General features: G+C 39.5%; 3 protein-coding genes across 4 annotated transcripts in view; 2 read left to right on the top strand and 1 right to left on the bottom strand.

The window, feature by feature from the left end:
• LOC139548984 (zinc finger protein 180-like) overlaps nt 1-24,246 on the top strand; it is a 347,214-nt gene that overhangs the window by 280,310 nt on the left and 42,658 nt on the right. The window lies entirely within an intron of this gene.
• LOC139542189 (zinc finger protein 420-like) lies at nt 49-12,439 on the top strand. The gene is made up of 3 exons (XM_071347308.1): nt 49-187; nt 437-488; nt 8,548-12,439. The coding sequence occupies exons 1-3, from the start codon at nt 49-51 to the stop codon at nt 10,193-10,195; spliced, it is 1,839 nt and encodes a 612-aa protein (XP_071203409.1). The 3' UTR covers nt 10,196-12,439.
• The window catches only part of LOC139548016 (zinc finger protein 420-like), a 96,727-nt gene continuing 92,144 nt past the window's right edge, over nt 19,664-24,246 (bottom strand). For both annotated transcript variants that reach the window (XM_071357318.1, XM_071357311.1), the window contains exon 2: nt 19,664-22,630. In XM_071357318.1, the coding sequence (XP_071213419.1) occupies nt 21,207-22,630 (1,424 nt within the window). In that variant the 3' untranslated portion in view covers nt 19,664-21,206. The remainder of the gene's footprint in view (nt 22,631-24,246) is intronic.

Genomic DNA, 24,246 nt, shown 5'->3' with positions numbered 1-24,246 from the left:
GCACTAGTCTAGTCGCTAATGATAGCTAGCTAGCTAACATCCCCGAACATGAGCTCCATAAACTTCTCCCCTCCTGTTAAAGAAGAGGATAAGGTCTGCTGGACGGCGAAAGGAGGTCTGTGGCTGAACATTGTCGTGAAAGAGGAGGAGGAAGAAGAGGATGTCACAGTAAAACAAGAAGTAGAGGGTGAGGCTGTTACAGTGAAAGAAGAAGAGAAAGACGTTTCAGTGAAAGAAGAGGAAGACGTGTTCAGAGTGAAAGAAGAGGAGGAGGTTACAGTAAAAGAGGATGAAGAGAAAGAGGAGGATGCAGTTTTTGGAGTGAAGAAGGAAGGGGAGATTACTGTCACATTGAAAGATGAAGAGGAGGAGATAGGAGATCTGATTAACACCAGTAAGTACCACCTTAAATGTGTTTTTAACTTTGGATATTCAGAGTTGGCTGGTCAATACCTCTTCAACGGAGGGCCCAGGATGATGACTGATATGTCTAGAATCAGACGACGTAGAGAGCAAGCTACCCCTTGTTTTCTCCGTTCCGTTTCCAAAAAGTGACTTAACATATATATTTGAGAAGGGTCTATCTGCTGACCGCAGACTGGGGGGCACGGCATGTAGTGATTTTCATGTAGTGATGATTTACTACACACTGTGCCCCCCAATAGTGTCATGTGAGAGTTGGGTTGGCTACACCAAAGATTATGGATATACTGACAAGATGTCTCTCCGCCCTAACAAGGGGAGTCGTTGTCCACAAAGCGGCACTGCGGGTTGTCTAGCTCCCGCCTATCCTTTCTTTGGATTGGTGGATTAATCTTTTTATTGTAATCTATTGTTTATATTCTATGAGGGTTGTTGTCGTCCACCGCCTGTATTCAATGGAGAGAGATGCTAAGCTACTAGCATGAATATGCACCGCCTGTATTCAATGGAGAGAGATGCTAAGCTACTAGTATGAATATGCACCGCCTGTATTCAATGGAGAGAGATTCTAAGCTACTAGCATGAATATGCATAGCGATCTGGAGACAAATCCTATAGTGTTTTTAGGATTTTCCAGGATAACTAGTCTCAGAGTCATGTAAGATCCCAGGATAACTACTCAGAGTAATGTAAGATGCTTGGAAAAAGAAGCTGAAAAGAATAACAGAACGGCACCATTAGAACTAAAATGTGTCTCCTGGATGTCAGACCCCCAACCCTCCAAACTGTAAATAAATAATCAAATGTTTATCCTGGATGTCAGACCCCCAACCCTCCAAACTGTAAATAAATAATAAAATGTGTCGCCTGGATGTCAGACCCCCAACCCTCCAAACTGTAAATAAATAATAAAATGTGTATCCTGGATGTCAGACCCCCAACCCTCCAAACTGTAAATAAATAATAAAATGTGTATCCTGGATGTCAGACCCCCAACCCTCCAAACTGAATAAATAATAAAATGTGTCTCCTGGATGTCAGACCCCCAACCCTCCAAACTGTAAATAAATAATAAAATGTGTATCCTGGATGTCAGACCCCCAACCCTCCAAACTGTAAATAAATAATCAAATGTGTCTCCTTGGCAACATTAGAACCTCGGTACGTTTACTGTGTTCTGGGTCGAGACAAAGGAATGATGTAAACAAATAATCCAAAATATTTTTGTCAATGAGACAGTATATTAACAAAGGAATGACCGAACCCCCTTTGGTGACTGAATGCTTGTAAGGAAAACTAGATGATCAAAACATTAGATCACATCAAATAAGCCTGAGTGGTTTCACCTCCTCCCAGACTATACTGGATACTACAGTTATAACTATACATAGTTATACAGGATACTACAGTTATACAGGATACTACAGTTATACAGGATACTACAGTTATAACTATACATAGTTATACAGGATACTACAGTTATACAGGATACTACAGCTATACAGGATACTACAGTTATAACTATACATAGTTATACAGGATACTACAGTTATACAGGATACTACAGTTATACAGGATACTACAGTTATACAGGATACTACAGTTATACAGGATACTACAGTTATAACTATACATAGTTATACAGGATACTACAGTTATACAGGATACTACAGTTATACAGAATACTACAGTTATACAGGATACTACAGTTATAACTATACATAGTTATACAGGATACTACAGTTATACAGGATACTACAGCTATACAGGATACTACAGTTATAACTATACATAGTTATACAGGATACTACAGTTATACAGGATACTACAGTTATACAGGATACTACAGTTATACAGGATACTACAGTTATACAGGATACTACCGTTATACAGGATACTACAGTTATACAGGATACTACAGTTATACAGGATACTACAGTTATACAGGATACTACAGTTATACAGGATACTACAGTTATAACTATACACAGTTATACAGGATACTACAGTTATACAGGATACTACAGTTATAACTATACACAGTTATACAGGATACTACAGTTATACAGGATACTACAGTTATAACTATACACAGTTATACAGGATACTACAGTTATACTGGATACTACAGTTATACTGGATACTACAGCTATACAGGATACTACAGTTATACAGGATACTACAGTTTTAACTATACATAGTTATACAGGATACTACAGTTATACAGGATACTACAGTTATAACTATACATAGGTATACAGGATACTACAGTTATAACTATACATAGTTATACAGGATACTACAGTTATACAGGATACTACAGTTATACAGGATACTACAGTTATACAGGATACTACAGTTATACAGGATACTACAGTTATACAGGATACTACAGTTATACAGGATACTACAGTTATACAGGGTACTACAGTTATAACTATACACAGTTATACAGGATACTACAGTTATAACTATACATAGTTATACAGGATACTACAGTTATACAGGATACTACAGTTATAACTATACATAGTTATACAGGATACTACAGTTATACAGGATACTACAGTTATACAGGATACTACAGTTATACAGGATACTACAGTTATACAGGGTACTACAGTTATAACTATACACAGTTATACAGGATACTACAGTTATAACTATACATAGTTATAGAGGATACTACAGTTATACAGGATACTACAGTTATAACTATACATAGTTATACAGGATACTACAGTTATACAGGATACTACAGTTATACAGGATACTACAGTTATACAGGATACTACAGTTATAACTATACATAGTTATTCCAAAGGTTGGCTACTTACTATCCACTGTTTGCAAGCCACCGTTGCTGATCTATTTTATTTATTTATTTCACCTTTATTTAACCCGGTAGGCAAGTTGAGAACAAGTTCTCATTTACAATTGCGACCTGGCCAAGATAAAGCAAAGCAGTTCGACACATACAAAAACACAGAGTTACACATGGAGTGTAACAAACATACAGTCAATAATACAGTAGAAAAATAAGTCTATATACAATGTGAGCAAATGAGGTAAATGCAAAAAAAGGCCATGGTGGCAAAGTAAATACAATATAGCAAGTAAAACACTGGAATGGTAGATTTGCAGTGGAAGAATGTGCAAAGTAGAAATACTGGGGTGCAAAGGAGCAAAATAAATAAATAAATACAGTAGGGGAAGAGGTAGTTGTTTGGGCTAAATTAAAGATGGGCTATGTACAGGTGCAGTAATCTGTGAGCTCCTCTGACAGCTGGTGCTTAAAGCTAGTGAGGGAGATAAGTGTTTCCAGTTTCAGAGATTTTTGTAGTTCGTTCCAGTCATTGGCAGCAGAGAAGTATGCTCCAGGAAGTATATCTCACTGGTCATCCCCAAAGCCAACACCTACTTTGGCCGCCTTTCCTTCCAGTTCTCTGCTGCCAATGACTGGAACGAATTGCAAAAATCGCTGAAGTTGGAGACTTATATCTCCCTCACTAGCTTTAAGAATCAACTATCTGAGCAGCTTACCGATCGCTGCAGCTGTACACAGCCCATCTGTAAGTAGCCCATCCAATGCTGACCTCATCCCCATGTTTTTATTTACTTTTTTTGCTCACACCAGTATTTATATATTATATATGTTATATATGTTACAGTCACATATATTCTACTTGCACATCATCATCTGCACATCTATCACTCCAGTGTTAATATGCTAAATTGTAATTACTTTGCTACTACGGCCTATTTATTGCCTTATTGCCTTTATTGCCTCTGTACTCCATTTGCACACACTGTATATAGATGTTTCTATTGTGTTATTGTACTTTTGTTTATCCCAACTCTGTTGTTTTTGTGGCACTGCTGTGCTTTATCTTGGCCAGGTTGCATTTGTTAATGAGAGCTTGTTCTCAGCTGGTTAAATAAAGGTGAGAATGAAAATGTATGAATTGTTCATGACGTCCTCCAGTGATTAAAAAAATAAAAATAAACGTTTCCTGTTGAAAGTGATATATAAATACAGTAAAGTATAAACACACTAAAGGGAAACAAATAAATGTTTTGAGCAAAATAGTGTTTTTTTAGACAACTGCAAACTAGAAGGAGTGAGTGATGTCATAGTAAGGCCTTCAAGGGCTTGATGGGAAGTCGTGATGTCATCCAATAGGAGACTGATCTTCATGTGAATATTCATTATTCTTTTTTAAATCCTTCCTGTTCTGTCAAGTTGGTTGTTGATCATTGCTAGAAAGCCATTTTCAAGTCTTTCCATAGACTTTCAAGATGATTTAAGTCCAAACTGTAACTAGGCCACTCAGGAACATTCAATGTCATCTTGGTTTGCTCCTCCGGTGTAGATTTGGCCTTGTGGTTTAGGTTATTGTCCTGTTAGGACAGTTTTTTGTATTCAGATCTCTGAAATGCACTCTACCTACGTAACATTTAGTTTCCTTATGTTATGCTGGGAAAGCAGTTTTCATAGGCACAGAAATTCTAAATAATTTCAGAGTTTGCTAAATCCAATGGTTCTAACCGAAAGTCCCCTTAACTTTATTGACAACACCCAAATGGATACTGTCATTAATGTGGTTCTTCAATAATTACACATAATTCTTAATACTGTAGCTGTTTAGTTAGTCACATGTTCATCGATCATCAGCTGATCCAGGAAATCATTTTCAGAATGACAGTCACATGACAAACATCACCACATGCAACAACAACCAAAGTGCTTCTTCATTCATTACTCTGGTAAAGACAGTTATGCCGTGCTCCACATTGGATCCAACATCCCTAACAAATTGATGCTTATAATTTTATTGTCTGATTGATTTACAGTAGGTTCTCGTTAGTCTGTTTGGACACAGAGATACTTAGCTCATAATGTGTAGAGAACTGTTCCTTGATGGATAGGCTATTGTACAACACACAGAGCTATTTTCCTTTATTTGTTGTTAGGTGAAGTTATGGGTCCTACAGTAGGTCTATGTTATTGTTAGGTGAAGTTATGGGTCCTACAGTAGGTCTATGTTAGGTGAAGTTATGGGTCCTACAGTAGGTCTATGTTGTTGTTAGGTGAAGTTATGGGTCCTACAGTAGGTCTATGTTATTGTTAGGTGAAGTTATGGGTCCTACAGTAGGTCTATGTTTGGTGAAGTTATGGGTCCTACAGTAGGTCTATGCTGTTGTTGTTAGGTGAAGTTATGGGTTCTACAGTAGGTCTATGTTGTTAGGTGAAGTTATGGGTTCTACAGTAGGTCTATGTTAGGTGAAGTTATGGGTCCTACAGTAGGTCTATGTTGTTGTTAGGTGAAGTTATGGGTCCTACAGTAGGTCTATGTTTGGTGAAGTTATGGGTCCTACAGTAGGTCTGTGTTATTGTTAGGTAATATTTTGGGTCCTACAGTAGGTCTATGTTTGGTGAAGTTATGGGTCCTACATTAGGTCTATGTTATTGTTAGGTAATGTTATGGGTCCTACAGTAGGTCTATGTTGTTGTTATGGGTCCTAGAGTACACTATGTGTGTCATGCAATAACAACCAAAGTGCTTCTTCGTTCATTACAGGTATATTTGTTGTTAGGTGAAGTTATGGGCCAATTTGGCAAACAGTGTACAAACCCTCATTGTCAGGTTGATGGAAAAGCTAGACAAAGAGCATTTTACTGGTTGAAGTGTTTTTTAAATACAAAGCGGTTGATTTGCGATGATGACATAAACATTATATTAAGCAGGACATTCAAACGAGCCTTACAATTATAATCCAAAGTAGTGTGAAATGTACTCATAAGCAACCTGGAAATGGAGGCTACTCCCATGAGTTTTCCCCCATTCACATTCAGAATACATTGTGAAAAACTAAAATCTTTGCTCACCATTTTTGCTCCAGGCAGATATACTACATCCATAACTAGTGGTTTCCTCATTAGCAGATATACTACATCCATAACTAGTGGTTTCCTCATTACCAGATATACTACATCCATAACTAGTGGTTTCCTCATTACTAGATATACTACATCCATAACTAGTGGTTTCCTCATTACCAGATATACTACATCCATAACTAGTGGTTTCCTCATTACCAGATATACTACATCCATAACTAGTGGTTTCCTCATTAGCAGATATACTACATCCATAACTAGTGGTTTCCTCATTACCAGATATACTACATCCATAACTAGTGGTTTCCTCATTAGCAGATATACTACATCCATAACTAGTGGTTTCCTCATTACCAGATATACTACATCCATAACTAGTGGTTTCCTCATTAGCAGATATACTACATCCATAACTAGTGGTTTCCTCATTAGCAGATATACTACATCCATAACTAGTGGTTTCCTCATTACCAGATATACTACATCCATAACTAGTGGTTTCCTCATTAGCAGATATACTACATCCATAACTAGTGGTTTCCTCATTACCAGATATACTACATCCATAACTAGTGGTTTCCTCATTAGCAGATATACTACATCCATAACTAGAGGTTTCCTCATTACCAGATATACTACATCCATAACTAGTGGTTTCCTCATTAGCAGATATACTACATCCATAACTAGTGGTTTCCTCATTAGCAGATATACTACATCCATAACTAGAGGTTTCCTCATTACCAGATATACTACGTCCATAACTAGTGGTTTCCTCATTAGCAGATATACTACATCCATAACTAGTGGTTTCCTCATTAGCAGATATACTACATCCATAACTAGTGGTTTCCTCATTAGCAGATATACTACATCCATAACTAGTGGTTTCCACATTACCGGATATACTACATCCATAACTAGTGGTTTCTTCATTAGCAGATATACTACATCCATAACTAGTGGTTTCCTCATTAGCAGGGAGGAGTTTCTACAACCAGATTGTTTGTGCATTGCCACAATTTCAGCAAACGCAGAAAAGGGCCTATAACTTCTTCGGGGGCAGCATTTTCACTTTTGGATAAATAGCGTGCCCAATTTCAACTTCCTTCTACTCATCCCCAGAATATAAAATATGCATATTATTAGTATTATTAGATTTGGATAGAAAACACTCTGAAGTTTCTAAAACTGTTTGAATCATGTCTGTGAGCATAACAGAAGAAACCCTGAGGACAAACCATTCATATTTTTTATTTTTTTGAGGTCACTGTCTTTTCAATGAGTTTCATTGGGAAACCAGATTTCTAAGGGACTTGTTTGTAGTTCCTACCACTTCCACTGGATGTCACCAGTCTTTCGAAATTGGTTGAGGTTATTCCTTTGTGTAATGAAGAAGTACGGCCATAGTAAAGGAGGGTCACTTGAAGTAAATTGTTTGAGAGAGGCACATTACCAAAAAAGTTGCGTCAGTTTGTTTTCTTTTTGTATTGAACACAGATCATCCCGTCTTCAATTTGATCAATTTATTAATGTTTAAAAATACCTAACGTTGTATTACAAAAGTAGTTTGAAATGTTTTGGTAAAGTTTCCTTGTAACTTTTGATATATTTTGTAGTAACGTTGCGCAAGTTGGAAGCTGTGTTTTTCTGGATGAAACGTGCCAAATAAATTGACATTTTGGATATATATCGACGGAATTAATCGAACAAAAGGACCATTTGTGATGTTTGTGGGACATATTGGAGTGCCAACAAAATAATTTCGTCAAAGGTAAGGCATGAATTATATTTTTATTTCTGCGTTTTGTGTCGTGCCTGCAGTGTTGAAATATGCTACTCTCTTTGTTTACTGTTGTAAACAGATAATAGCATCTTATGCTTTCACCGAAAAGCCTTTTTGAAATCTGACATGTTGGCTGGATTCACAACGAGTGTAGCTTTAATTTGGTATCTTAAATGTGTGATTTAATGAAAGTTTGATCTTTATATCATTTTATTTGAATATGGAGCTCTGTATTTTCCCTGGCTATTGGCCAGGTGGGACGATTGCGCACCACCTACCCCAGAGAGGTTAAGACAATTGTCGAATAATTTTAACATTCATTACAGACATCAATTGTTGTACAACATCATGGCTACGCTGTTGACATCACCTTTTACAGTGGATTACCGCTGTTGTGGGCCTTTAATCATCTGTCTGACTTTGTTGTTCACACAGGAGAGATAAGGGACTATCGTGGATCCTCTGGGGAGCCTCAACAACCTCATGATGCTGAAGAGGCAGAGAAGAGTCTCTCCAGATCAGAACACTTCAAGAAACACCAGCAGAGATCCACAGGGAAGAGAACTCACTGCTGCTCTGACTGTGGGAAGAGATTCACCTCATCAGGCATTAAAATTCATCAGAGAACACACACAGGAGAGAAACCTTATAGCTGTGGTCAATGTGGGAAGAGATGTACTACATCTGTCCATCTGACTCTACACCAGAGAATACACACAGGAGAGAAACCTTACAGCTGTGGTCAATGTGGGAAGAGTTTTTTTCAATCTAGTGATCTAAAAGTGCACCAGAGAACACACACAGGAGAGAAACCTTATAGCTGTGGTCAATGTGGGAAGAGTTTTACTACATCTAGCCATCTGACTCGACACCAGAGAACACACACAGGAGAGAAACCTTACAGCTGTGGTCAATGTGGGAAGAGTTTTACTACATCTAGCAATCTGACTCTACACCAGAGAACACACACAGGAGAGAAACCTTACAGCTGTGGTCAATGTGGGAAGAGTTTTACTACATATGGCCAGGTTACATTACACCAGAGAACACACACAGGAGAGAAACCTTACAGCTGTGGTCAATGTGGGAAGAGTTTTGGTGCATCTAGCACTCTGACTCTACACCAGAGAACACACACAGGAGAGAAACCTTACAGCTGTGGTCAATGTGGGAAGAGTTTTGGTGCATCTCGCACTCTGACTCTACACCAGAGAACACACACAGGAGAGAAACCTTACAGCTGTGGTCAATGTGGGAAGAGTTTTACAATATCTAGCAATCTGACTCTACACCAGAGAACACACACAGGAGAGAAACCTTACAGCTGTGGTCAATGTGGGAAGAGTTTTGGTGCATCTCGCACTCTGACTCTACACCAGAGAACACACACAGGAGAGAAACCTTACAGCTGTGGTCAATGTGGGAAGAGTTTTACAATATCTAGCAATCTGACTCTACACCAGAGAACACACACAGGAGAGAAACCGTATAGCTGTGGTCAATGTGGGAAGAGTTTTGGTGCATCTAGCACTCTGACTATACACCAGAGAACACACACAGGAGAGAAACCTTACAGCTGTGGTCAATGTGGGAAGAGATGTACTACATCTGGCCATCTGACTCTACACCAGAGAATACACACAGGAGAGAAACCTTACAGCTGTGGTCAATGTGGGAAGAGTTTTTTTCAATCTAGTCATCTAAAAGTGCACCAGAGAACACACACAGGAGAGAAACCTTACAGCTGTGGTCAATGTGGGAAGAGTTTTACTACATCTAGCAATCTGACTCTACACCAGAGAATACACACAGGAGAGAATCCGTATAGCTGTGGTCAATGTGGGAAGAGTTTTGGTCGATCTGGCCAGCTGACATTACACCAGAGAATACACACAGGAGAGAAACCTTACAGCTGTGGTCAATGTGGGAAGAGTTTTACTACATCTAGCAATCTGACTCTACACCAGAGAATACACACAGGAGAGAACCCGTATAGCTGTGGTCAATGTGGGAAGAATTTTGGTCGATCTGGCCAGCTGACATTACACCAGAGAATACACACAGGAGAGAAACCTTATAGCTGACAAGAGACAAAGATCTCTGATCAAAGGAGTTATTTCGTGATATCAATGAAATGATGTCACAATGTAGAATGTTTTAACATTGAAGTATGAGTATTTTAATGATGTCACAATGTAGAACCCTAAACGTTTGCCCCCTTATCATTTGATTTCAACATGATATGGATATTAGACTTTGGCCTCAGGGGGAAAATCAAGGCTCTGAAATGGAAGAATACTATTTATGTGATTTAAAAAAAAAGTGACTAACACAAAAAGAGTTTTGTTACACTTACCATGTTGGTGACCCACTTGAATCAAAATGCAACACTTCAAAATGTAGCTAGCTGTTTTCTACAAGTTGTCCTCTAACCAGGGATGTACACATTACTCCCAGATTCCGTGTGATTTTTGAGCTGTTAGTTTTAACAGGACGTGCAACCTCATCTCCCTCTTCTCGGCACAATTGATTTTAACATGATATCGTTGAGTGATGACAGAATGTAGCTGACTGTCTTCTGCAGGTTGTCCTCTTATCAGTGAGGTTAAAGATATCTCCAATTTCCATGTTTTCTTTGTTGTTGTGTTAGTTTCAACAGCACGTACAACCTAATTTCCCCCCTAATCGATATCAGTGATTTATTGCTACTTGTCAAAACAACAGCGTTTTTGGTGCTTGTGCAGTTTATAAGGAGCTTGTTTATATAAGTAATATGATTATTGTGGCAGATGTTTGTGTATATAGCACATTTTACATTTAGGTTTTCAATTTATTAAAAAATACAATTATTGTGAGAGATGTTTGTGTATATACCACATGTTAGGTTTTCAATTGATCCCAAACTGTTTCTGCATATTGGTTATTGATTTGTCACAAAACAAACTGTGTTTTGACATTGGGCTATCCCACCTAGCAAAATGTAATTGAAAATCCGACTATGCAATCAAATATTTCATATTTACATTTCATGTAACATTTACTAATTATATGATATTTATTCATGCAACCAACTGACAATTTTTGGGTACAATTATATTGACATTGTTGCCCTGTTTTTAGAATATCAGGGTTAATTCTCTCGTGCCAATCCAAATGTACTAGAGCATGACATTGGGTACTGGGCCCTGATCCAACAACATGCCTATCTAGTGAACCCTGAAAAGAGAGAGGCTCCGCAGTGAGGTGGAAAGTTACTACGGATATTGCAGGAGTTTCCTCTTGAAATCAGACATGTCCGTGGTGAGAACAACCTGGTTGCTGATTGTCTCAAGGGGGACAGTCAAAATGTTTTGTGTTTTGTGTTTAGCCAGTGCATTGCCATGGATCACAGTTTATTTTTACTGCACGTTTTTCCGTATTGGAGATGAGTTTTGTTTGGGCTCGTTCCAAGGGGACGAGAGTTCTAGAAGCTAGTCAGTTTTAGGAAGACGAGAGTTCTAGAAGCTGGTGAGTTCTAGAAGCTATAGAAAGAAAAATCTTTGTGGGAATAATAAAAATTAAATATTGTTTTTAATTGTTGTTTGCCAGTAGACAGACACCATGTTTATATTGGTGACGGTGAAGCATTGTAGTTGATTATAATGTGAAATGGAAGTTGTTTTCTGTTGTTGGTGAGCAAACTCTTAAGGTGTTAGTTAGTCTTTGGTTTTTCCATTTATGTTTTGAGGTTGGACTTTAGCTCGTTAGCACGTAGGATGCACTGATAAGTGTCACCTCGTTAGTCAGTATGTGTTACACCTGTGCTGGCTTGTCCAGCTCGTTAGTGGGAAGGTGTTTCACCTGAGCTGCTCCAGGTTCTATTTAAGAGTGTCTGGCCCAGTGCTCCAGTTGTCTTGATAGATGTGGAGAGTCAACACCTTTAGTTGCTCCACCTTTTTGGTTTGCTTCCCGTCTTTAAGTTTGGTGTGGGTTTTTCTTTTGTTTGCCTCTTCTTTGGCAGATTTAGTGGGTCTCATGGTTGGTGTCTTTTAGGTCCCAGTTGTTGTTACTAGTCAACTTTCAGTGGACACCCCCATAGTGTCTTTGAGAACCCCTCCTAAAAAACAAACTTATTTTGGGTTGGATATTTCATCCAATTAGTGTTTTAATCAATGGCATTTCCTTAGAATGCCCATTTGTCTTTCAGTTGTTAATCTTGTTTTTTTTATCCTGTTATTTTTGTGTACTAAATATTTCAGTTTTTTCATTGTTTTCTCCTGTGAAGCCATTGTGTTGCATCCATGTCTGAAATGTGCTGTATAAATAAAGCTTGATTTGATTTCAACAAATGAACCCAATGACTGACCAATCAACAGACTCTTGGTCCATCTTAGTATGAAAATCAGTATCAATCCCACTTTTCAAGCCTGCTGAAGGCGTGGTGGAGTAGTACACACTACTCCCGGCTCTACCAGGGGATTGAGGTGGTCTCCCACAGCTCTGCTGGTGGAGTGGTAAACACCACCCCAGGCTCTACCAGGGGCTTGAGGTGGTCTCCCACAGCTCTGCTTATGTCATGTTCTGTGGCCTTGCCGTTCCATTTCTTGACTGCCCCTGCAACACAGAGAGAAACACATTTAGTCATATTATATAAAACACTCAAAGTAATGGATATGTAGCATCTATGGCCTCAGTAACACCTGGCACCTAAATGTGACTTCTGTCATCTGATCACTCCAAGCTGCATTAGGTTCAGATCTACCAGGATGGGCCTTTGACATAGTCTGGATGCAGTCAGGCCACTGAATATGCATCAGCAATGTAAAGAGATGGGGTGAATGAGTGGGGAAAAGTACATTTGACACAAATGACCTTCATAGAACAAATGTTTGTGTCTGAGGGGAAATTAACTTTCATACAGCCAAAAGGGGTGAGAAATTACACCAATATCAGTGGACAATTTGCACTAATGTAAATAAACATGGATTATGGAACATGTTCTCGTTTGCTGACGTGATGAACCGCTAAGGGGACACAAATATTTGCCATCTAAACCAGGTGTGACCTCTCACCTCTCTGGCTGTAGAAGTGTTCTTCCTAACCAGTCCCTCAACAGCTCTCTGACTGAGCTCCACCCTCACTGGGTCTTCAGAGGAGAGGAAGGCTGAGGAAGGATGGAAGGATGAATGGATCAGTCAGTCAATAAAGTGTAGAGCTGCTGTCTATGCTGTCTGACAAAATCACTATTTTAGTAGTTCATTAAAGTAAATAAGGCTTTATGACTGCTGAATAAAAACTATCAATCACTTAGATCATGTATTTTCAGGTAGAGATACATCCTTGGGACGTCCCTAGCATATTGAAGTTGACATTTAAATGGTTAAGGTTAGGGTTTAGGGTAGGGATGTCTCAAGGATCCCGGATAGCATTGACCATTGTGCATTCTTCGGTCTCTTTTACATAGCAGGTGATGGGTTCTAACTTCTGAACTTGAAAATATTAAATATCCTTATTATGTGAAATTGAATGAAACAATAATGTATGTTGATGCTAATATGATGTACAATATTCCATGATGTTTCTATATGATAACAATAGAGTAATATATTTAATATGATGTACAATATTCCATGATATTTCTATATGATAACAATAACGTAATATATTTAATATAATGTACAATATTCCATAATGTTTCTATATGATAACAATACCGTAATATATTTAATATGCCATATACTATTTTTTAACAGTTTCACTAATACATTTTTATTAACTTAATTATTATGATTCATCGTCAGTTCACCGTCTCACCTCATACTGTATTGGAGCAGCAGCAGCTAACTGCCCAGTTCAACATCAGTTCACCGTCTCACCTCATACTGTATTGGAGCAGCAGCAGCTAAAGGCCCAGTTCAACATCAGTTCACCGTCCCACCTCAGCTGACTTGGTCGTTGATGCTAGTCATCATGTGTTGAATCTGAGAGTAAATAGAGCCGACTACAACTCTAAAAATGAAGGGTTCAACTGGAGTTGTTCTCAGATCCCCTAAGAACCGTAGGGTTCTTGGTCAATGAAAAACAGCCCCAAAAGGTTCTTCAAAGAACTTGTTAGAAGGTGGGTTCATCGAGGAACCTCCGTTGTTGCTGGACTTCTTCCGGGAACTTCGCAATTACAACTGAAAACGATGGCGACAAGTTTGTATGCGACAACAGTTAAAAAGGTTACGTTTTGGTTGATGTTTGGCTCTGAATATGTATCTAAATAATTTATTATAATAATATAACATACTAATAATGAATAACGAAGACAATGATGGTTTTCTGTGAATATCTTCCATAACGTTACTATAGTTAATTACCGTAAATATTAGAAAGCCGGGTTTGACCGTCGGCGTTGTATGAGCTACAGTACAGTACCGTTATCTAGCTAGCTAACGTTATGTCCTAACTAGGCACAACTAGGTTTGGATCATTTCCCTGAACTATATTCTTTCCCATATATTGTATATCGTTTCCATAAAGCCAACATGGCTTTACACTCATTAACGTAAGTTTCCAATCTAGAGAAGTTCTCACTTTTGTAATAATGAACTAGCTAACGTTAACTAACTAACTAACTAAGGATGGTGACCTGGCCAGACGAGATGTTACAACGAACTGAATCGTCAATGGAGGTCTTCCTCTTTATATAGCCTGCTACAGCATGCAATACTATTAACTCACAACGGGGCATAACGTTACATGGACAATACTATCCCATTTTGGAAACGTTACATGGACAATACTATCCCATTTTGGAAACGTTACATGGACAATACTATCCCATTTTGGAAACGTTACATGGACAATAGTATCCCATTTTGGAAACGTTACATGGACAATAGTATCCCATTTTGGAAACGTTACATGTACAATACTATCCAATTTTGAAAACGTTACATGGACAATACTATCCCATTTTGGAAACGTTACATGGACAATACTATCCCATTTTGGAAACGTTACATGGACAATACTATCCCATTTTGGAAACGTTACATGGACAATACTATCCCATTTTGGAAACGTTACATGGACAATACTATCCCATTTTGGAAACGTTACATGTCCGCCCCCTTGTGGAGGGAAATTAATATCTTAGATGGTAGCTGTAGATGGGATTCAAATGCATAATGGTATTAATACAGTGTCTAGACTACCTCTTTTGTATAAACGCCCTTCAGAATCCAAACACAGTATTGCCGCGCAGCAAAATGTTGCGTATAATCTTTCAAGTCAGCCTGATAAAATATTAAATCAAATCAAATCAAGTTTATTTTATATAGCCCTTCGTACATCAGCTAATATTTCGAAGTGCTGTACAGAAACCCAGCCTAAAACCCCAAACAGCAAATTAAACAATTTGTGAACAAAGATATCTTGAAATGGTATATTAGGCCTGTATGGCAGTACTGTTACTGTATGGCAGTACTGTATTGGCTAGTGCTTTCTCCAATATGTTCTTCTATTTTACTTTCAATTGTATGTCGATGCCATTTATCTTTCAATATTTATTTTATATATATATATTTTAATGCTTGTAAGACTATTCTTTGACACATTTTCTCTTCCTTTGAAATTCTTATAAGACAGAACATGGACACAATGCAATTGGGATCAAGAAGAAGGTACAGATCTGTTGTAGGACAGCTGCATTTGAAGTGTACATTCAACCTACATAGCTGTCAATATGTAACGGATGTGAAATGGCTAGCTAGTTAGCGGGTACGCGCTAACAGCGTTTCAATCAGTTACGTCACTTGCTCTGAAACCTAGAAGTAGTGTTTCCCCTTTCTCTGCAAGGGCCGCAGTTGATGTGTGCAGAGGGTCCCTTGTTCGCGCTCGTGGGGACGGTCTAAAGTAATACTGTTACAAATACAAACTGAATCTTCATGGGAACATTTGTTATGTTCTTTGTTAATTGTATGTGTATTAATCTTTTCTTACTTTTGTTGACATATTTCACCGCTCTTCACTCCTTTACTGCACATCGGTGGAAATCCATTTCACCGTGAGAGTGAAATCCCGCTGGCCTTTGATGGGGAGAACATCCACTCCCTCGAGGACGTCCCCATGGGACTTGGGGCTCTGCTAGGGCTGAATTTTTTATTTTCCCTTAAATGTCAGAAAAACACTTATGTTGTTAAGTTACTGTGTTCTGGGAGAAGAGAAGTTGGGGTGAAGTTACCAGGGCCGGTCATAAAGATGGAAAACTTCCTAACATAACTAAGTGGATACGATATACACACTAAAGCTGAAAAATCTGTATTTAGCATTAAGTCTACAATATTGTTAGTTTACCTATGATTAATTTTTATTGTATGTTGTTTTCATTGTACATCATTATTTATATATTTTTAAATGTCATGAAAACCACTATACAAAGTAAATGTATTATTTATTATTGTCTGACATGTCTGCAGAAATGTTGCAATTTTGTAATGTGTTTTGTTTGGTAAATTGTTTGGTAAATATTAATTCACATCTGTGGTGCCACTAAATAAACAATGAATTATTTAAATCAATATTGTTATTAAAATATGTTTTTATAATGGAGGCAGGGTGGACAGGGAGTTAAAAAATGAACCCCAAAAGGTTCCTTGAGGAACCATGATAAGGGGTTCTTCAATGAACTTATAGGGGTTCCCCCACAGTTTCAATTTGAAGAACCCCATGTCTGCAGAAATGTTGCAATTTTGTAATGTGTTTTTGTTTGGTAAATATTAATTCACATTTGTGGTGCCACTAAATAAACAATGAATTATTTAAATCAATATTGTTATTAAAATATGTTTTTATAATGGAGGGAGGGTGGACAGGGAGTTAAAAAAATGAACCCCAAAAGGTTCTTTGAGGAACCATGATAAGGGGTTCTTCAAAGAACTTTTAGGGGTTCCCACAAAAGGTTCTTCAAGTAACTTTTAGGGGTTCCCCCACAGCTTCAATTTGAAGAACCCCTACTTTTTATAGTGTATATTGATAAAACTCACCTTGTCTGAGAGACATTTACATAGTTACACACAGCCCAATTTGGGATGACTATTTTGGGGCGAAATAGCGGCCACAACAGACAGACCTGATATGGCCCATAATTCAACGTCCTTGGACGTCACATGTTGACTGGGTGTGACCAAAGTTATTCTATTTAGCTACACTTTGTAGTACATTTTTACACTATAATAAATGTTTCTGACTCCACATCGCCTGTTTTCAAAGAGAGTCGTTGGTTTTTAGATGCAGTCGCTTTTTAGCTTTTTGTCTGAAAGTATTTTCTCAAATGCGATACCAACTCCAGTCAGCAGATGGCGATGTGTGTCTTTCAGGTGATTCTGCCACTGTGACGTATAATCTTACACAATCACAACTCTCATATTGCAGTCACACAATGCTCTTCCCAAACATAGCTAATCAATTAGTTGTTTTTCAACAATATTTTAACCTACAGGAATATTTTCCTCATTTCTGTCTCATGGTTAGTTCCTAGGATAATTTAACTGTAACTAACTTTTTAAATGTAACTAATACATTTACATTTTTCAATACTTCTAAATGGGGTCCAGGTTTAAAATAATTACAGGTGTACCTTACTATCTTATACTATATCATACATGGTCTTAGTAAACACAGATTCTAGTTTTCATCCAGTTCACAGATAGCTGACTGGGCCCTGTTTACACCTCCACACAGGAATACACACTCAGAGCCTCCTGACTGGGCCCTGTTTACACCTCCAAGGAGCCCCCCTCACACAGGAATACACACTCAGAGCCTACTGCCTGGGCCCTGTTTACACCTCCAAGGTGACCCCCCTCACACAGGAATACACACTCTGAGCCTCCTGCCTGGGCCCTGTTTACACCTCCAAGGAGCCCCCCTCACACAGGAATACACACTCAGAGCCTACTGCCTGGGCCCTGTTTACACCTCCAAGGTGACCCCCCTCACACAGGAATACACACTCTGAGCCTCCTGCCTGGGCCCTGTTTACACCTCCAAGGAGCCCCCCTCACACAGGAATACACACTCAGAGCCTACTGCCTGGGCCCTGTTTACACCTCCAAGGTGACCCCCCTCACACAGGAATACACACTCTGAGCCTCCTGCCTGGGCCCTGTTTACACCTCCAAGGTGACCCCCCTCACACAGGAATACACACTCTGAGCCTCCTGACTGGGCCCTGTTTACACCTCCAAGGTGCCCCCCCTCACACAGGAATACACACTCAGAGCCTACTGCCTAGGCCCTGTTTACACCTCCAAGGTGCCCCCCCTCACACAGGAATACACACTCAGAGCCTCCTGACTGGGCCCTGTTTACACCTCCAAGGTGCCCCCCCTCACACAGGAATACACACTCAGAGCCTCCTGACTGGGCCCTGTTTACACCTCCAAGGTGCCCCCCTCACACAGGAATACACACTCAGAGCCTCCTGACTGGGCCCTGTTTACACCTCCAAGGAGCCCCCCTCACACAGGAATACACACTCAGAGCCTCCTGACTGGGCCCTGTTTACACCTCCAAGGAGCCCCCCTCACACAGGAATACACACTCAGAGCCTACTGACTGGGCCCTGTTTACACCTCCAAGGAGCCCCCCTCACACAGGAATACACACTCAGAGCCTACTGCCTGGGCCCTGTTTACACCTCCACACAGGAATACACACTCAGAGCCTACTACCTCGCCCCTCTTTACACCTCCAAGGAGCCCCCTCACACAGGAATAGATGGTAGCTAATTACAGGTGCACCTTACCATCTAGATGGTAGCTAATTACAGGTGCACCTTACCATCTAGATGGTAGCTAATTACAGGTGCACCTTACCATCTAGATGGTAGCTAATTACAGGTGCACCTTACTATCTAGATGGTAGCTAATTACAGGTGCACCTTACTATCTAGATGGTAGCTAATTACAGGTGCACCTTACCATCTAGATGGCAGCTAATTACAGGTGCACCTTACCATCTAGATGGTAGCTAATTACAGGTGCACCTTACTATCTAGATGGTAGCTAATTACAGGTGCACCTTACCATCTAGATGGTAGCTAATTACAGGTGCACCTTACTAGCTTATACTATATCATACAAGTCTTAGTAAACACAGATTCTAGTTTTCATCCAGTTCACACAGATAGCTGACTGGGCCCTGTTTACACCTCCAAGGAGCCCCCCTCACACAGGAATACACACTCAGAGCCTACTGCCTCGGCCCTGTTTACACCCCCTCACACAGGAATACACACTCAGAGCCTACGAGGCTTTTCTAAAAACTCCACTTGTTTTGCTCACCTCGTTCTTTTTTTAAACTAGGTTCGAGATGTGGTATCCACTCGGCTCGCTGCCACTCAGATCAAAGGTGGGTCCATCTGCTCCGTTCCCGAAGTGTGGTTTCCCTGAGATCCCAAGTGCACGATTTACCCAGAACGTCAGAAGCGGTCACCAAGTGAAGATTCACATCCCCATCACCAAATGTGGTTGTTAATTTCTTTAATATCAAATGAGGAGAGAAACTTATCACACAAGTCAGAATTATTCTTAAACTAAATCTTTATTCACTTAAGGGAGCAGGTCAATACAACACACACATATAAAGTTAATCAATTGAGTGATCTACGATAATGATGGCTGGTTGACGAATCACCCCCAGATGATTCATTGAGAGCCACGAGACAAAAGTACAAAGGTCTTTTATAGCCAAGATACACCCCTTTCAACCTACATGACGAACAACAGATGTATAGAATGGGTCACAAGGTTAAGATTTGTATGAGAGATAGTTATAATTCTCAGCAGACAGTATCTGCTGTAAAAACAGTACTCTTTGTGTAGAGACCAGGGTCTGGCCCTGGGGTCATCTCTCCCTGGTACCATATAGAACAGAAACATTAACTCATGCTCTGGAATGCGGTCTCTTTAGGTTTTATCACCCAAAAGACATTGTAAATCTCCTGTCAGTGTTTTCTCCCAGAGGCCCATCCTCAGTAGAACACACAGACACAATAGTTCTAAGAACCCTCTATTCTGTTGCCTAAAACAACCATTTGATCCATTAAAAGTATTATAACATAATGTTGCAGTTTTGCTCTCAGTGTCCACTGAAAGTTGACTAGTAACAACAACTGGGACATAAAAGACACCCACAATGAGACCCACTAAATCTGCCCAAGAAGAGAAAAACTAAAGAACAACCCACACCAAACTTAAAGACAGGAAGACCCAGTCCCCAATGTCATGCTCTAGTACATTTGGGTTGGCACATCTGAGAATGAACCCTGATATTCTAAAAGAAGGGCAACAACGTCAATATAATTATACCCGAAAATTGTCAGTTGATTACTTAAATAATTATGATGACTAAATGTTACATGAATTGGAAATATGAAATATCAAAACCAAATGTCTGTTCATATGTATTGTATGTATAATATAGAACATAAAGTAATATGTATAAATCACTGATATCGATTAGGGGGGAAATCAGGTTGTTCGTGCTGTTGAAACTAACAACTAAAAAAACACACGGAAATGGGAGATATATTTCACCTCACTGATTAGAGGACAACCTGCAGAAGACAGTCAGCTACATTTTGGAGTGATGCATTTAAATGTAGTGGTCGCTAAACAAAGGAACGCAACACTTATTTGTCATCACTCATCGATATCACGTTGAAATCAATTGTGTGACAGAAGGGATATGAGGTTGCACGTCCTGTTAAAACTAACAGCTCAAAAACCACACGGAATCTGGGAATAATGTGTACATCCCTGGTTAGAGGACAATTTGTAGAAAACAGTTGGCTACATTTAGAAGTGTTGCATTTTGATTCAAGTGGGTCACCAACGTGGTAAGTGTAACAAAAGCTCTTTTTGTGTTAGTAACTTTTTGTTAAATCACATAAATAGTACTCTTTTCATTCAGAGCCTGGATTTTTCCCAAGGCTATATATCCATATCACGCTGAAACCAATTGAATTAGGGTTCTACATTGAGAAACTCCTGAAAATACTCATAGTACAATGTTAAAACATCCTACATTGTGACAATAATTAATTGATATCACAAAATAACTCCTTCATGTATGTATTTTGTCACACTGAACACAGCTATAAGGTTTCTCTCCTGTGTGTGTTCTCTGGTGTACAGTCAGATTGCTAGATGTAGTAAAACTCTTCCCACATTGATCACAGCTATAAGATTTCTCTCCTGTGTGTATTCTCTGGTGTAATGTCAGCTTGCCAGATGTAGTAAAACTCTTCCCACATTGATCACAGCTGTAAGGTTTCTCTCCAGTGTGTGTTCTCTGGTGTGATGTCAGGTGGCCAGATCGACCAAAACTCTTCCCACATTGACCACAGCTATAAGGTTTCTCTCCTGTGTGTGTTCTCTGGTGTAGAGTCAGAATGCTAGATGTAGTAAAACTCTTCCCACATTGACCACAGCTATAAGGTTTCTCTCCTGTGTGTGTTCTCTGGTGTAGAGTCAGAATGCTAGATGTAGTAAAACTCTTCCCACATTGACCACAGCTATAAGGTTTCTCTCCTGTGTGTGTTCTCTGGTGTGATGTCAGGTGGCCAGATCGACCAAAACTCTTCCCACATTGACCACAGCTATCAGGTTTCTCTCCTGTGTGTATTCTCTGGTGTAGAGTCAGAGTGCTAGATTGACTAAAACTCTTCCCACATTGACCACAGCTATAAGGTTTATCTCCTGTGTGTGCTCTCTGGTGTGATGTCAGGTGGTCAGATCGACCAAAACTCTTCCCGCATTGACCACAGCTATAAGATTTCTCTCCTGTGTGTATTCTCTGGTGTAGAGTCAGAGTGCTAGATTGACCAAAACTCTTCCCACATTGACCACAGCTATAAGGTTTCTCTCCTGTGTGTGTTCTCTGGTGTGATGTCAGGTGGCCAGATCGACCAAAACTCTTCCCACATTGACCACAGCTATAAGGTTTCTCTCCTGTGTGTATTCTCTGGTGTGATGTCAGGCTGGTTGACTGAGTAAAACTCTTCCCACATTGAACACAGCTATAAGGTTTCTCTCCTGTGTGTGTTCTCTGGTGTAATGTCAGCTTGCCAGATGTAGTAAAACTCTTCCCACATTGATCACAGCTATAAGGTTTCTCTCCTGTGTGTATTCTCTGGTGCACTGTCAGATCTCTAGATGCACCAAAACTTTTCCCACATTGACCACAGCTATACGATTTCTCTCCTGTGTGTATTCTCTGGTGTTGAGTCAGCTGGCCAAATGTAGTACATCTCTTCCCACATTGACCACAGCTATAAGGTTTCTCTCCTGTGTGTGTTCCCTGATGAATTTTAATGCCTGATGAGGTGAATCTCTTCCCACAGTCAGAGCAGCAGTGAGGTTTCTTCCCTGTGGATCTCTGCTGGTGTTTCTTGAGGTGTTCTGGCCTGGAGAGACTCTTCTCTGCCTCGTCAGCATCATGAGGTTGTTGAGGCTCCGCAAAGGAACCACAATAGTCGCGTCTCTCTCCTGTGTGAACGACAAAGTGTGACCGATGGTTAAAGGCCAACAACAGCAGAAATTCACTGTAAAAGGTTATGCCAACAGAGTAGCCATGATGTTGTACAACAATTGACGTCTGTAATAAATGTTCAAATTATTTGACAATTGTCTTAAAATGAGCAACAATAGTCATATTTTGTCTTGTTTTCACATTAGTAGTAACATCGATGATTGTAGGATAGAAATAATCTTGATGTGATTGGCCTGACTGAAACATGGCTTAAGCCTGATGAATTTACTGTGTTAAATGAGGCCTCACCTCCTGGTTACACTAGTGACCATATCCCCCGTGCATCCCGCAAAGGCGGAGGTGTTGCTAACATTTACGATAGCAAATTTAAATTTACAAAAAAAAAAAAAAAAATAGTTTGTCTTTTGAGCTTCTAGTCATGAAATCTATGCAGCCTACTCAATCACTTTTTATAGTTACTGTTTACAGGCCTCCTGGGCCGTATACAGCGTTCCTCACTGAGTTCCCTGAATTCCTATCGGACCTTGTAGTCATGGCAGATAATATTCTAATTTTTTGTGACTTTAATATTCACATGGAAAAGTCCACAGTCCCACTCCAAAAGGCTTTCGGAGCCATCATCGACTCAGTGGGTTTTGTCCAACATATCTCCAGACCTAGTCACTTCCCCAGTCATACTCTGGACCTAGTTTTGTCTCATGGAATAAATGTTGTGGATCTTAATGTTTTTCCTCATAATCCTGGACTATCGGACCGCCATTTTATTACGTTTGCAATCGCAACAAATAATCTGCTCAGACCCCAACCAAGGAGCATCAAAAGTCATGCTATACATTCTCAGACAACCCAAAGATTCCTCGATGCCCTTCCAGACTCCCTCTGCTTACTCAAGGACGTCAGAGGACAAAAATCAGGTAACCACCTAACAGAGGAACTCAATTTAACCTTGCGCAATACTCTAGATGCAGTCGCACCCCTAAAAACTAAAAACATTTGTCATAAGAAACTAGCTCCCTGGTATACAGAAAATACCCAAGCTCTGAAGCAGGCTTCCAGACAATTGGAACGGAAATGGCGCCACAACAAACTGGAAGTCTTCCGGCTAGCTTGGAAAGACAGTACCGTGCAGTACCGAAGAGCCCTCAGTACTGCTCGATCATCCTACTTTTCCAACTTAATTGAGGAAAATAAGAACATCAGGAGTTTCACCCAGTTGATAGTTGATACAATGTTTAAAAGTTCGTTGTAGACAGGCCATGCGTAGCCAATGTGATTTATAAGATATTTATTTTTATCAGGATATTTTGTACCTGCAGGCCACAACGATAAAATGTTTGGGCTTTATGTATGTTATTTAAAAAAACTTAGCAATGGCAATAAAAAATTGTATTTATAATTTTCATTTAAATAGAATGTAGATTAACCACAGAGAATTATGTTGAGATACAAAGACTACTATAAATTAAACTGTTCCAGTAAAATGTGAATATGAAAATCATAACTGGCACCAGATCAGTAGAAATTGTCAGATAAATTAGCACCAAATGGAGAAAGGTTGCCGACTGCTGGTGTAGCCTATTACCAGAAACCATTGGACTATAACATCAAAATT

This window comes from Salvelinus alpinus, chromosome 2 (genome assembly GCF_045679555.1).
Source record: "Salvelinus alpinus chromosome 2, SLU_Salpinus.1, whole genome shotgun sequence".
NCBI classification, from domain to species: domain Eukaryota; kingdom Metazoa; phylum Chordata; class Actinopteri; order Salmoniformes; family Salmonidae; genus Salvelinus; species Salvelinus alpinus.
Note: the sequence above shows the minus strand (reverse complement) of the source record. Positions and strands in the feature narration are given on the sequence as shown.

Bases quoted from the DNA above. Each gene is read 5' to 3' on its own strand.
- LOC139542189 (XM_071347308.1), top strand. From the start codon at position 49: ATGAGCTCCATAAACTTCTCCCCTCCTGTTAAAGAAGAGGATAAGGTC. The intron at 188-436 runs GTGAGGCTGTTA...TTGGATATTCAG, and splicing joins AGTAAAACAAGAAGTAGAGG to AGTTGGCTGGTCAATACCTC. The intron at 489-8,547 runs GTCTAGAATCAG...TGTTCACACAGG, and splicing joins CCCAGGATGATGACTGATAT to AGAGATAAGGGACTATCGTG.